The sequence below is a fragment of the Musca vetustissima genome, unplaced genomic scaffold (genome assembly GCF_032173495.1).
Source record: "Musca vetustissima isolate MV318-11 ecotype Yass unplaced genomic scaffold, APGP_CSIRO_Mvet_v1 utg102996, whole genome shotgun sequence".
Classification (NCBI taxonomy): domain Eukaryota; kingdom Metazoa; phylum Arthropoda; class Insecta; order Diptera; family Muscidae; genus Musca; species Musca vetustissima.
Window position 1 is genome coordinate 10,272 of NW_026879207.1, and position 16,186 is coordinate 26,457.

The 16,186-nt window shown below is 36.6% G+C and overlaps 1 protein-coding gene across 1 annotated transcript; it reads left to right on the forward strand.

The window, feature by feature from the left end:
* Nucleotides 1-3,526: 3,526 nt before the first annotated feature.
* LOC133324018 (uncharacterized) lies at nucleotides 3,527-16,167 on the forward strand (the record flags this gene model as incomplete). The annotated part of the gene is made up of 2 exons (XM_061532908.1): nucleotides 3,527-4,408; nucleotides 14,993-16,167. Coding segments are annotated over exons 1-2 (2,057 nt in total), but the record flags the coding sequence as incomplete, so codon positions are not given.
* Between the last annotated feature and the right edge of the window lie 19 nt (nucleotides 16,168-16,186).

Consider the following 16,186-nt stretch of genomic DNA (forward strand, 5'->3'; position numbering starts at 1 on the left):
CATGACTATTTTGATAAAGATTGGTCAATATTTAGCGGGTGAAATGGACCCCGACTTTTGTGTGAAAAATTATAAAATTTGCCCCTGATGAATATAGTACCGAGAAGTTGATAGTAGATCCAAGTGGAGTGGTTGACCTATAGGTCATAATTATAACCCGAACATCACAACCCAAATCTGTACTGAATATTAGTAATATTCGGAATTTATGTCAGTCTAAGGAAGAGGTGCAGTTGACCTCTAATCGGGAAAAAGAGTGCAAATATCACGAAATATTGCCCATCCTCAGAATAAACATCCGCAGAAAGTTAGAGTTCCGAAGTAGTTGTGTAGGGTATCGTATGGTCGCCCCATCCGACTATACAGCTCCGCTCACTGGTTTTAAAATGTTTTTTTTCAGGGCGTGGATTTTTTAAAAATAGGCGTGGATTTTTTAAAAATTATTTTTTTCAGGTCCAACCAAGAACTAGATTTTCTTTTTGTTTTCGATTCACATTATTAACTTGCTCTACTGTCAATGAACAACAACAATGATAAGATTTCTGCGAGAATGTAACAAAATAGAAAACATTTCTATGCCATACCTACAATGTTATCTAGATAATTTCCACTCAAGAATTAATTAGCAAAAATAAACAGTGGCATGACCCTGCCACCAAATTACGATGATGATACTTTAAACAGTGTGTCAGTGTTAAAATTTAATGATACCAACAAACAATTATAGCTTTTAGAAAAGAAAATACTGTTAAACTAGTTTAAATCGCTACAAAGAAAAAAAAATATATACGATAAAATTTAATGAATTTAATTGTTAATGAAAAATAATAATAATAACACTGACTTCAAAGTTATCGTGGTATGGATTTCTTAAAAATATTTTTCCATGGTCCCAACATAGGCGTGTATTTTACTGTTTAAGAATTAATGTAGGGAATTTAATAAACATTATGGATATGTGCTTATATCATAGAAATATTGTTTTTGTTTGTTTACACATCTTTGTTCGGTTTGCCTTTGTTGACAACCCATGAAGCAGTCAGTGAATGTCCTTAGTCTTATGACAGAAAAACCACGAGACTCAGCATTGAAGATAAATCCCAAGTGGGGCTATTATGTCTACAAATGCCGCCGACCGACAACTATAAACATAAATGTTGCAAATTTATCAACGGATACATTCGAAACAAAAACAATAACAAGAAAAAATAGTTGAGACCAATCCATAAAAAATAAAATTTCTTTCATGTCAATGATTCGTAAGATATGCAATTTCTTCACTTCAATATTGGCGACCAAATTGGTAGTAGTATAGTCACTATGACTCATTCTAGAAACCTCCCTCGAAAACTTAGGGAAATACCTATAATTAACACAATAGCTTGTAGATAGGTAAACGCAAATAGCTCTCATTTCTTTAACTAAGCTCCCATCGAATTTTAGCAATTATTTTCTAACCTTCTCCCCATTCCAGCGTAGCAGCTGAATTTCGTTGCCAAAGTTTTATCGATAAACAACAAAGCATTGTTAATGTTGTTTTTCGCCGCCGCACCACCAATCTTTGGAATATTTTAGATAACAGCACGACGACTCTCTGACCTTGACAGAAACTACTATTGATAATAATGTTTTTTGTTGTTTGGCATGCTTTTGATTTATTGTTTTTACTCCCGCCAGTATGTGGGTTCGTGTGATCTCTGCGAAAATTTTTAACAGAGGTTTCTCTATTGGGAAATTATGGTTTATATAAATAAACTATTGTTGGGCATGAACGACTTTTTGGATAGCTTTTCGATGTGAAACAAATTTTTTCATGACCCACCATAGGCGTGGATCTTTTATAAATAGATTTTCACACCTCTCCATAGGCGTGGAAAAAATATTTTCCGCAGTCCTACATTAGGCGTGCATCTTTAAAAATATATTTCTCCAAAGTCCCAACTAAGGCGTGGATAAGGCGATGGTTTTTATACCCTACACAACTATGTTGTCAGGGTATTATAGCTTTGTGTAGCCCCAAAAGTTTATAACGCCGCGAAATATTGGTCCTAGACCCCCCTTTAAGTATACCGATCGTCATATCTCCACTAGCTGAGTCGATCTAGACACGTGTGTCCGTCCGTCTGTCCATTATAATTTGTAAACACGATACAGGCCACAGTTATGGACCAATCTTCACGAAATTTTCATGTAGAATGGGTCTGGCCGCGAAATATTGGTCCTAGACCCACCTTTAAGTATACCGATCGTCATATCTCGACTAGCTGAGTCGATCTAGACATGTGCGTCCGTCCGTCTGTCTGTCCATTATAATTTGTAAACACGATACATTCCACAGTTATGGACTAATCTTCACGAAATTTTCATATAGAATGGGTTCTGGCCAATGAAGACCCCTATTGTTTCTGGTAAAGATCGGTTAATATTTAGGGGATGAAATGGACCAAATACTTAATTTTTGTCCGTTTTTCTGGTCGCTCCAGAGGCCGCACTTATTGACCAATCATCGCGAAACGGGAACGGGACTTGATAAAGATTGATCAATATTTAGCGGGTCCTTTTGTATTCTATGGCGTTTATATTTGCCCCTGAAGGACGTAGACCCGAGAAGTTGATAGTATATCCAAGGGGAGTGGTTGGCCTTTATATTGATACCAATTATATGGTCGTATGTACTCAGATGTGGGAGTTACACTTACATATTTAAGGAGTTTACGTACTGAGATATTATTTAGTAACCCATTCCACACTAGAGAGAGGAAATATAGCTCTGACCGCTTTGAAAATTTCCATGAGATTCCAGTTGTGGTCAAGGACAATGCCTATAATTTTCGGTGATGATCAGAGAATAATTTTGGAATGAAGTGGACCGAAAACTTTTTGTGTGTGTGTGTGTGTGTTTTTTTTTTGAGTCGATCTATAGGCCACAAGTCAAAGCCGAATATCACAGCACACCCCACGTGAAGGGAATCTGGACTTTAATCGGGCAAACGTGTGTAAATATCGCGAAATATTGTCCAGGCTCGGTATAAACATCCGCAGAAAGTTAGAGTTCCGTTGTAGTTGCGTAGGGCCCCGTGCGACTGGACTGCTCCGCTCACTGGTTTAAAAATGTTTTTCCAAAGTCCCACCTAAGGCGTGGATATTTTTCCGATCACAAGCATAACCTATAACCTCTTCACCAATGATACCAAAGTAGGGTACCCTGATTTAATGAAAACGAAACTATTGACAATCTAGAAATTTTTGAGAGAAGAGTACTACGAAAATGCGTAAATAAAACAAAGATAATAGCAAAGAAAACAACAACAACAAAATAACTATAAAAACGATAACAAAAAAGAAAACGTCGTAGAGAGCAAAATTGAAAAAAAAGAAAACGAAAATAAATAACAACAACAATAATATGCATCTCATCATACACCACGTGCTATTGCAACAACAAAACCAACAACGACACCCATAAAAAAACAAAATAGTTTAACAACAACATTTCACCACCCACTTTTGTTCGCCCCATTTGTGTATGGCATCTACGACGACTGGTGCAGCAATAATACGTGACACCGACTCTCCGACCACAGCCAACAACATTGAGAACGAAGTCCCAACTAAGCGAACCTCTTCTTCTGCCTCTCCCAGGCATACTCCGAACACTCATTGTCACCGTCGTCCCCGCCATCGCAATCGTATCTTGGCAAATTTACTCTGTTCCGAGTGTCTCACCAACAACAGCAGCAACACCTCTCTTCAGTCAACAACTGATTCACCCCCATATCAGTTATTGTTGCCGCCTAGCTCCCGCTACGTACGTAAACGTTATTTGTCCGCGATAACCGACAAAACTTTAGACTTTTGCGCCTCATATTCGACAACCGTGTGCGATTGCAGCAAGTGTCCGAAGGAGGATTTTAAATTTGTTAGCGTTCGATCATTTTCCGGATCCAATATTTCGTCCTCAACGCCATTAGATTATACCACCAGCAGCAGCAGTAGCACCAGTTCTACTGACGGCAGCAGCTCCAACGTAACCCATACCACCGAAGAGGTAGGCAATTATTTTACCCCACCTCGTGAATACACCAACAACTCTCGTGCCTTGGGCGTTTTAACCGAGAAACGTTCACCTCTATTTGGACCATTGGCTGGTGGTATATCGCTTAGGACCCAGGAACCTTTCTACTCGGAATATCTGCTGAATGCCAACGATTTGATATCACCGCGATCGCTGAAAGCCTACAAAGAGAATATCGATTATACGGCAACGGAAGCTTTGCCACCACCGAGTATGAATGGCGGCGGGAAAAGGTCGTCAATGAATGGTGGTTCAGCGATAACATCACCGGCAACAGCGGCGAATGGAGGAAATGTAATCGATATCAATCGTAATGGTGTACCGAAACATTGGGTAAGTTGTAATACTTTTTTGTATTTATACCCTTCACCACACTGTGGTACAGGGTATTATGTCTTTGTGCATATGTTTGTAACAGGCAAAAGGAAACGAGATAGACACATGGTTCCTTTTGAGAATATGCATAGAATCACTTTTTAAGTCGATTTATGCATGTCCGTCCGTCCGTCCGTCCGTCTGTCCGTCTGTCCGTCTGTCCGTCTGTCTGTCCATGTTAAATTGTAAACAAAGTACAGGTCGCATTTATGATCCGAATTGGATGAAATTTGGCATAGGTCACTTATTCGGCCTAAGGACGAACCCTATTGAAATTGGGAAAAATCGGTTCAGATTTAGATATAGCTCCCATATATATATTTAACCGATTTAATGTAAACGGTCCCTATATATCTTTCGATTTGCACGAAATTTGGTACAGCCTAATCATTTAGGTCTAGAATGATGTCTGCCAAGTTTCATGAAAATCGGTCCAGATTTAGATATAGCTCCCATATATAGTTTCGTCCGATTTCATGTAAATGGTGCACCAAAGTCGACATATATCTTTCGATTTGCACGAAATTTGGTACAGCCTAATCATTTCGGTCTAGAATGATGTCTGCCAAGTTTCGTGAAAATCGGTCCAGATTTAGATATAGCTCCCATATATAGTTTCGTCCGATTTCATGTAAATGGTGCCCCAAAGTACCTATATATCTTTCGATTTGCACGAAATTTGGCATAACGTACTGAATTGAGCCTAGAGTGATGTCTGCCAAGTTTTGAGAAAATCGGTTCAGATTTAGATATAGCTCCCATATATAGTTTCGTCCGATTTTATGTAAATGGTGCCCCAAAGTACCTATATATCTTTCGATTTGCACGAAATTTGGCATAACGTACTGAATTGATCCTAGAGTGATGTCTGCTGAGTTTTGAGATTTCATGTAAATGGTGCCCCAAAGTCCCTATATATCTTTCGATTTGCACGAAATTTGGCATAACGTACTGAATTGAGCCTAGTGTGATGTCTGCCAAGTTTCGAGAAAATCGGTCTATATAGCTCCCATATATATTTCATGTTAATAGTCCTGTTTAATATACCCATAGTGGTGAAGGGTATCATATAGTCGGCCCCGTCCGACTTTACTACTTTCCTTACTGGTTTTTTTTTAAATATGTTTTTGTTTTTATGAATTAAAAAATACGTGAGTTGTTAATCAACATAAGTTCTAAATTGTTTGTTAAGCTTAACACGCTAACAGCTGTTCTAATTGATAATTTTATTTTGAATACAGTGTGTCGAAATAGTCGTTACTTAAGGGTTTGAAAATAATTTTTTTTCAAGTCTTATTATCTAGGCTTATTATTTTTGTGAACATTTCAAGTACCCAACATTGGCGTTGACTTTTGAAAAATATTTCAACCATTTTTCCATATCCCACCATAGGCGTGGATTTTTTAAAAAATATGTTTTCATGGTCCCACCATAGGCAAGGATTTAAAAAATAATGGTCCCACCTAGGCGTGGATTTTTTAAAACATATGTATTCATGGTCCCACCACAGACGAGGATTTTTTTTTATAAAATAGTTGTTCACATAATTTTTCAAAAAAGTTTTTATATCCCTTAATATATTTTTTTTTTCATTTTGAGACACTGTGCATTGGAATAAAAAAATACAGTATAGCTCTCATTTTAATTGCTGTTAATTTGAAATTAAAAAAAAAAAAACAAAAACATCTCATCTGAAAATTAATTTATTTTGAGAACTTACATACATATATACACAGCAAACCTTGAGCTTGGTGCCTAATAGTCGTTTATACCCAATACGGGAAACTGTTTAATTTTCAATTAGAGAAATTTTGCTCTCTTTTTACCTTATTTGTCGTATTAAAAAGCCGAATTGAATATTTGCCGCGTGCATGCATACATACATACCTAAAAACACAAATCCAAGTTTATAATTTAAAATAAGTAGTTTATATTCGAGCGTCGTACATGAAGGCACATTAGAGAGGGTCCACCGGTGGGGAAAATGAAAATAAAAAATTAAATTAGAGGCTTATCCAAGGCGTAGATTTTTATACCATTCACCACACTGTGGTACAGGGTATTATGTCTTTGTGCATATGTTTGTAACAGGCAAAAGGAAACGAGATAGACACATGGTTCCTTTCAAGAATATGCATAGAATCACTTTCTAAGTCGATTTGTCCGTCCGTCCATCTGTATGTCTGTCCATGTTAAATTGTCGCATTTATGATCCGAATTAGATGGAAATTGGCATAGCTCACTTATTTGGCCCAAGGACGAACCCTATTGAAATTGGGAAAAATCGGTTCAGATTTAGATATAGCTCCCATATATATTTTTGACCGATTTAAGGTAAATGATGTACCAAAGTTCCTATATATCTTTCGATTTGCACGAAATTTGGCATAGCGTACTGAATAGAGTCTAGAATGATGTGGGTAAAATCGATTCAGATTTAGATATAGCTCCCATATATATTTTCGTCCGATTTAATGTAAATGGTGCACCAAAGTTCCTATATATCTTTCGATTTGAACGAAATTTAGCACAGCGTAATGATGTGTGTAAAGTTTCCTGAAAATCGGTTCAGATTTAGATATAGCTCCAATATATTTTTTCGTCCGATTTAATGTAAATGTTGCACCAAAGTCCCTATATATCTTTCGATTTGAACGAAATTTAGCACAGCGTAATGAATTAGGTCTAGAATTATGCGTGCAAAGTTTCGTAAAAATCGGTTCAGATTTAGATATAGCTCCCATATATATTTTCGTCCGATTTAATGTAAATGTTGCACCAAAGTACCTATATATCTTTCGATTTGAACGAAATTTAGCACAGCTTAATGAATTAGGTCTAGAATGATGTGTGTAAAGTTTCGTGAAAATCGGTTCAGATTTAGATATAGCTCCCATATATATTCCCAAATATATTCCCATATAAAGTCCCTATATATCCTTCGATTTGCACGAAATTTAGCACAGCGTAATGAATTAGGTCTAGAATGATGTCCGTTAAGTTTCGTGAAAATCGGTTCAGATTTAGATATAGCTCTCATATATATTCTCGTCCGATTTAAGGTAAATGATGTACCATTTACCTTGTCCTATATATCTTTTGATTTGCACGAAATTTGACACCGCTTACGTAAATAAGTCTAGAATGATGTGTGTGAAGTTTCCTGAAAATCGGTTCAGATATAGATATAGTACCCATCCCACCAAACTCCTCATGCTTATAAGATATTTATCCGAATAATCAACGGGTGTCCGATTGATATTTGCTTTAAAAAGATTTACATAATTTTGTTTCATTATATGAAGCAACTCTATATGGCCAAATGAAAAATTTAGTTTAGGTTGCAGAATGGCATGTTTATGGATCCAATATGAATCCGTCTGATAGAATTAATCTGTTGAATATACCCAAAGTGGTAAAGGGTATCATATAGTCTGCCCTGTCCGACTTTACTACTTTCCTTTCTGATTTAAAGAATATTTTTTCAAGGCTTATCCAAAACGTGGATTTTTTAAAGAATATTTTTTGTTGCACTTGTTTAACCCCGTCTAATATACCCCTATATGACAAGGTTTTGCCCTGACAACACTACGAGTTGGGAATAAATAATTTGTTGTTATTGTTATTACTTTGATGTGCTAAATTTTTTTTCGAAATTTATTTACTTCAACTTACATATTGTAATGTAAATTTACGAAACATTTTTTTTAATTTTAATTAATCTCAAAAATGGGTTAAAGTCAAAGAAAGTTTGGTTTTAGTCACATTATTTCGCATTTGCTTCTTTTAATAAATTATACATTTTTTTCTTCTAAAGTATTATCCTTCTTACAAATCCTTTTCAGGACACTTTTTCTTCTTCTTCCCCTCCATGTTTCTTTTGTTTTGTGCTACCACCTGAAGTCGGATTCTTTGTTGCCTGCTTGGCAAACATAACAGATTTAGGTTAAAGTAAATCGAAAAGATTTATAACCCAAATGGTAGCACAGGTATGAAGAGCTTTTATGTCTTGTGTGTCAGTCATGGACGTAGCTCTTGGAGGGGTTTAATTTATTTAATTTTATAAATCAAAAATAACGATGTCATGTATCACATGAACAATAAAAGATTACCTTCATTAAATTACATGTTCCCCTCCATGAAAAAGTCTACATCTACGCCCATGGTTTTTATTACATACTATTTACATATTACTTTGTACAGTGATGTGTGTGTTCGTTCTTTACCAAAAGGATTAATGGTTTACCATGAAAGCATGCAACTCTCACTTTCATTTGCATCCATATTTAGGTCGATTCGGTAATGTGTGTATATTTTTTTATTTATCGTAAAAAAATCAGAACATATTTTGCTGAAGTCAACAGGCGGTCGGGAGCAAGAGAAGAAATAATTTAAAATGTTTTTTTTATTATTTAAAAATTAATGGCTCTTCTGGTCCAAAAAGGATCAATTATATCTATAAAGACCGGTGGTCTCTATACAGACCAATTGGTCTTTATAAAGACCTTTGGACTCTGTACAGACCTTTGATCTCTATATAGACCAATTGGTCTTTATAAAGACCTGTGGTCTCTATACAGACCAATTGGTCTTTATAAAGACCTGTGGTTTCTTTACAGAAAAATTGGTCTTTATAAAGACCTGTGGTGTCTATACAGAAAAATTGGTCTTTATAAAGACCTGTGGTCTCTATACAGACCAATTGGTCTTTATAAAGACCTGTGGTCTCTATACAGACCAATTGGTCTTTATAAAGACCTGTGGTCTCTATACAGACCAATTGGTCTTTATAAAGACCTGTGGTCTCTATACAGACCAATTGGTCTTTATAAAGACCTGTGGTCTCTATACAGACCAATTGGTCTTTATAAAGACCTGTGGTCTCTATACAGACCAATTGGTCTTTATAAAGACCTGTGGTCTCTATACAGACCAATTGGTCTTTATAAAGACCTGTGGTCTCTATACAGACCAATTGGTCTTTATAAAGACCTGTGGTCTCTATACAGACCAATTGGTCTTTATAAAGACCTGTGGTCTCTATACAGACCAATTGGTCTTTATAAAGACCTGTGGTCTCTATACAGACCAATTGGTCTTTATAAAGACCTGTGGTCTCTATACAGACCAATTGGTCTTTATAAAGACCTGTGGTCTCTATACAGACCAATTGGTCTTTATAAAGACCTGTGGTCTCTATACAGACCAATTGGTCTTTATAAAGACCTGTGGTCTCTATACAGACCAATTGGTCTTTATAAAGACCTGTGGTCTCTATACAGACCAATTGGTCTTTATAAAGACCTGTGGTCTCTATACAGACCAATTGGTCTTTATAAAGACCTGTGGTCTCTATACAGACCAATTGGTCTTTATAAAGACCTGTGGTCTCTATACAGACCAATTGGTCTTTATAAAGACCTGTGGTCTCTATACAGACCAATTGGTCTTTATAAAGACCTGTGGTCTCTATACAGACCAATTGGTCTTTATAAAGACCTGTGGTCTCTATACAGACCAATTGGTCTTTATAAAGACCTTTGGTCTCTATACAGACCAATGGGTCTTTATAAAGACCTTTGGTCTCTATACAGACCAATGGGTCTATATAAAGACCTTTGGTCTCTATACAGACCAATGGGTCTATATAAAGACCTTTGGTCTCTATACAGACCAATGGGTCTATATAAAGACCTTTGGTCTCTATACAGACCAGTGGGTCTATATAAAGACCTTTGGTCTCTATACAGACCAATGGGTCTATATAAAGACCTTTGGTCTCTATACAGACCAATGGGTCTATATAAAGACCTTTGGTCTCTATACAGACCAATGGGTCTATATAAAGACCTTTGGTCTCTATACAGACCAATGGGTCTATATAAAGACCTTTGGTCTCTATACAGACCAATGGGTCTATATAAAGACCTTTGGTCTCTATACAGACCAATGGGTCTATATAAAGACCTTTGGTCTCTGTACATACCAATGGGTCTATATAAAGACCTTTGGTCTCTATACAGACCAATGTGTCTTTATAAAGACCTTTGGTCTCTATACAGACCAATGTGTCTTTATAAAGACCTTGGGTCTCTATACAGACCAATTGATCTTTATAAAGACCTGTGGTCTCTATACAGACCAATTGGTCTTTATAAGGCCATTGTCGATATTTGAAATCATGAATGGAGGTTGTATCCATATTCCTATTTTTTCTACTTCCTGTAATTCATATTTTCAATAATATATGGATATCGAAATGCCGTTAACAATTGACAATGTTATTGAAAGTGTTTAGTTTATTTTGTCATATGTCACACACATACATAGATAACGATTTATGTATAGATGTCATAATATTATAACCAATTCATGTAATCTAAGTAACTAATTGATGGTTAACCTCTATATACGTATATCCGTCAGCTACAAACGCTTCGTTAACATCTTGAAAACGGAGGTTATCACATTCAATATCAATATCTCTCAAAATGTGCATTAGTCGTTCGATAGGCGATTGATACCGCCGATGCTGCTGACGATTTGGTCTATTTGCTTTCAAATATCTGCATATCAGTGATGCATACTTTTGAGATTTTATATTGTACGCACACTAAGAGAATAACATCGAAGGCGAACAGCTATAAATATGAGGTCAGTGGAAATTAAATTGAAAATATGACAACTTAGTTATTCTATCATAATCTGAAATTCCTTTATGAACTGGAATTCATAGCAGACATATAATATATTTTTTCTCTTATCCTTGCAAACCCGAAATGTGCAATTGTGTGCGGGTGCCAATCTGCGGCATTGCGTTTGAAGGTTATGAGGTCATGATTGTTGTTTCCTTTTTATTTCAGTTATAAGAAAATGAAAAAGGAAGTACATGTCGTGACTTTACGAAAATTAGAAGTAATTTCGTTTAAAGTTATTAAGGCGAAGAAATCAAAACGTCATTGCTGACCTTTAAACTTTCGTTTGTCATAATTGTAGAGAACGTTGTTCGGATAATATGTTACAATACCTAGTTTAACACTTTTTTAAGATTATTCGGTTTGAAAAGGTGGATCAAGAGTTTATAACGGCACGAAATATTGGTCCTATGCCACCCTTTGGTAAAGTTTTTTTGTAATATTTAAGGACTTTATGAACCAAACACGTTATTATTCCAAAACCTGGGACTAAGCGAATACCCACGATTGAAAGGTCAGTCCATGGACTTTCAGTATATATACAGTTTGTATTCCAAATCAATTTCGTATATTGCAAATTTTTTAATTTTATTTTTATTGTAAATTTTCTGGTAATAAATATGGTTCAACTGTTGGGCTCTCTGTTCCGAAATTACAAAACCTAGGACTAAACGAATAACCCCGATTGAAAGGTCAGTCCATGGGCTTTTAGAATATATATGTATAGCTTATATTCGAAATCAATTTCGGACTTTATTTCTAACGTAAATAGTTTGGTAATTGATATGCTCCAATTGTTAGGCCTACTGTTCGAAAATTCCAAAACTTGGGACTAAGCGAATCCCTACGATTAAAAGGTCAGTCCATGGACTTTCAGAATTTATATAGTTTATACTCGAAATCAATTTCGGATATTGACAAATTTTCGACTTTTTTAAATTGTAAAATGTTAAAGTAGGTCTGGTAATTTATATATACCACATGTTAGGCCCCGACATTGCAAAAGCTGGGACTAAGCTAATACCCACGATTGAAAGGTCAGTCCAAGGGCTTTCAGAACATATATATAGTTCATATTCGAAATCAATTTCGGATATTGAAAATGTTTCGACTTTATTTCAATTGTAAATAGTTTGGTAATTGATATGGTCCAATTGTTAGGCCTACTGTTCGAAAATTCCAAAACTTGGGACTAAGCGAATCCCTACGATTAAAAGGTCAGTCCATGGGCTTTCAGAATTTATATAGTTTATACTCGAAATCAATTTCGGATATTGACAAATTTTCGACTTTTTTAAATTGTAAAATGTTACAGTAGGTCTGATAATTTATATATACCACATGTTAGGCCCACTATCCCGACATTGCCAAAGCTGGGACTAAGCGAATACCCACGATTGAAAGGTCAGTCCATGGGCTTTCAGAATATATATAGTTTATATTCGAAATCAATTTCGGATATTGAAAATGTTTCGACTTTATTTCAATTGTAAATAGTTTTGTGATTGATATGGTCCAATTGTTAGGCCTACTGTTCGAAAATTCTAAAACCTGGGACTAAGCGAATCCCCACGATTGAAAGGTCAGTCCATTGGCTTTCAAAATATATACAGTTTATACTCGAAATCAATTTCGGATATTGACAAATTTTCGACTTTTTTAAATTGTACAATTTTACAGTAGGTCTGGTAATTTATATATACCACATGTTAGGCCCACTATCCCGACATTGCCAAAGCTGGGACTAAGCGAATACCCACAATTGAAAGGCCAGTCCATGGGCTTTCAGAATATAAACAGTTTATATTCGAAATCAATGGCGGATATTGAACATTTTTTGACTTTATTTAAATTGTAAATTTTAAAGTAGGTCTAGTAATTTCTATGGCCCGCTGTCCCGAAATTGCAAAAGCTGGGTTCTAAGCGAATACCCTCGATTGAAAGGCCAGTCCATGGACTTTCAGAATATATACAGTTCATATTCGAAATCAATTTCGAATGTTGAAAATTCTTCGACTTTATTTAAATTCTAAATTTTCTGGTAACTGATATGGTCCAATTGTTAGGCCCACTGTTCGAAAATTCCAAACACTGGGACGAAGCGAATACCTTCGATAAGGCAGGACATTTATATGCTGCCCATATGATGCGAATGTACTCTTCGATGAAGTTTTTCACTCGCAAGAATTTGAAAATAGATGCGTAAGACCAACCACTTATTACCTAAAACAGGGTTGCACAAGTATATGGGAACTGACTGACTGACGATATATAAATTTTTCTCAATGTTGATTTGTTGCATTACTTCATTGAGGACAAGGTCATAATTTGAATCCGTTCGTTCCTCTAAATCTATTAATAAAATCAATAGTGAACTCATAATTCGCATTTTCAATGAATTAATTGTTTGCGGAGATTTCCAATTCATAAATACAACCCATTGATTAGTGAGGAAGATACCCTAGTAAATATGATTAGAAACTTAGTGTGTAAAACAGTGGGGTCGAATGAAATGCTTACATTGGGGAGGGTCAAATATTGTCATTACATATACATAGAACTACACTTGGATTTCGAATATGGAACCTCAAATTTTTTTTTCTTCCAAGAAATGTCTTTTTACGCCAATGTCCATGTTCTGAGCAGGAATTCCATTACTCATACGCACCCCTCTTATCAAACGGATAGTGTTAAGGAACAATAAATACAACTTATTGTTATTGTTGTTGTTCAATACCAATAGCAAATGAATGAAATATGTTGCAATGCCACTACCACAATGACAACCCATCCAACAAAACCAACAACAAAATTAAATTAAAAATGTTGCACCATTATTTTCATAGCCAAAAATGCCACATCTAAATATTTACCGCAATTAATTTTGAGTAGAACTCAAATTTCCAGCTCAAAAGTGGAAGAAAAAAAAACAATGGCAAAAAAACCGAAAATAATTTTCAACATTAGAGCAAGTGGTGGTTAGCAGGCCCAACGATTTGTCCGTCCATCCAACCGTCCCTTTTGGATTTTGAAAAAAAATAGAAAAAAAACCTGTAAACATGTGTAATCCAAAACCCTATGGATTGGAGATGACAAACGCACACACTCACATGCATACATGGGTATTGCAAAAATCATAAAATCAACAACAACTACAACTACACCGACGACGACACATCACTTACACTTACTGCCGTTAAGACACTTTGTTTGTTCGCGGTTGGTTTGGCCCTGTTTTGTTGTTTTTGTTTTTCTAGTGCAGTGCAGGGCAGCAGCCATCTAGCAGTCGGTGCAATTCTCTGTATAGAAAACGAATTTATAAAAAGCCTACAAAACGCTCAGAAGAGAACAGATTCGTTTAAGTGGGCGTTGGAAACGGTGGTGATTTGATGTCAATACGACAAGTGGTGACAAGTAGCCAGAAGAAAAAAAAAACACACACACACAAAAACAATAACAGAAAAACGGAAATTTGAAATGGTCTCGGCAAAAGGATTAATAAAAAGGATAATGTGTGCCCTGACCTCCAACGAAAAAGAGGGGGCTAATTAAAATGAACAATTTTGAATTAATTAAAGGCAACAATTTTCAAAGAATTTTTCCGGGAAACCCCACAAGTGCACATGAAGTGAAACATACACACAGCCTCAATGAGGAAATAAATTTAAAAATATTTGAAAAAAAAACACAAAAGCAAGTTGAAAATTTTAATCCTCTGATCCCTCCTCCAAAAAGTATTTTTTTTACAACTCCCTCCTACCCCTCCTATTGGACCTGGACTCTACTTTTGATACTATGCAAAATACTGTCGATTGTAACGAAAATATCGATTTAACAAACAAAAAGTTTGAAACCTGGCCAGGAACACAACCAGCATCCTTGGAACTACTACCCTGTGCTGGAACAGCAGCAACAACAACTGAAAGTTGCCACCCAGTGTTAGGGGAAAACTCACGAGCCATTCACTCAGATCCCGAGGAAAGGCAAACCAAGGAAAAGGTACGTTCACGATTTTCCACAGCCCTACGGAAACTTTCAAGGTCCACAAGGAAAAAAGATAAATTAGCGGCAGGAAAATCCTCTTCGGAAACTGCAGCAGGCTCAGCTGCTGCCTCAGATTTAATTCTCTCAAGTGATGCTGATGATCGAAGTTCTTCGCCAGTGACCAAAACTAAAATAAAAAAGAAAAAATCTTCTTTATTCAGTTTGAAATCCAAAGCCAAGGTTGCCCCTAAAAAGGATTGCGAAGGGGAGGAGGAGGAGCATACAATTCCAGCCACAGGGCAACGTATTTTGGAACCTCTATTTCATGATACCGAAAATGAGGTGGTGGTGACCACAGAACGTTTATCGCCCACCGAGGGAAAACGTAAGGTACAAATAACCATCAAGTCGAAGAAAATTGAAAAAGTGGCGGATTCCGAACCAGCAGATAGGTGTCCACCATCTTCGCCATCTCCCACACCAACAGCGTTATCACAATCCTCGCCTAGCACAACCCCACCATTGGGTCGGCAAATTAAGAACGAGAACATCACCTCAGCCCCCACCCCACCATCGTCGTCATCAACCAAGGAAGATAAAAAGAAAAAACTCAAAGGTAAATTAAAAACTCAAACGAAGGCGACAACACCACTGCCGCCAAGCATTTCGCCATCGCCGCCACCGCCCAACTCAAACCAACCGCAAAATAACGAAATTCAATCTGAAACCAAAGTGCTGTCGGCAACAGAAGACGCTTCATTGCCAGCCAATCAAGCATCTCAGCCGACGCAACAGCAGCCGCAGTCGCAGCAGCAACACCAGCCTCCAGTAACTTCTCAAGATAAATCATCAGTTCATAACTTATCAGCTAATCAAACAGACGATCACATCTCGGTGGCGGAAAGTGTACAGCCTAGTAGTACAACATCAGCGGAGGATATAACAACCAACAAGGATACACCCACTTCAACCAATCAGCCCACCGTACGCTTCACCCTTGGCAATCGTGTACGACCCCCGCTAATTATTGCCAAACAGTTGGCCTACGAACCATCA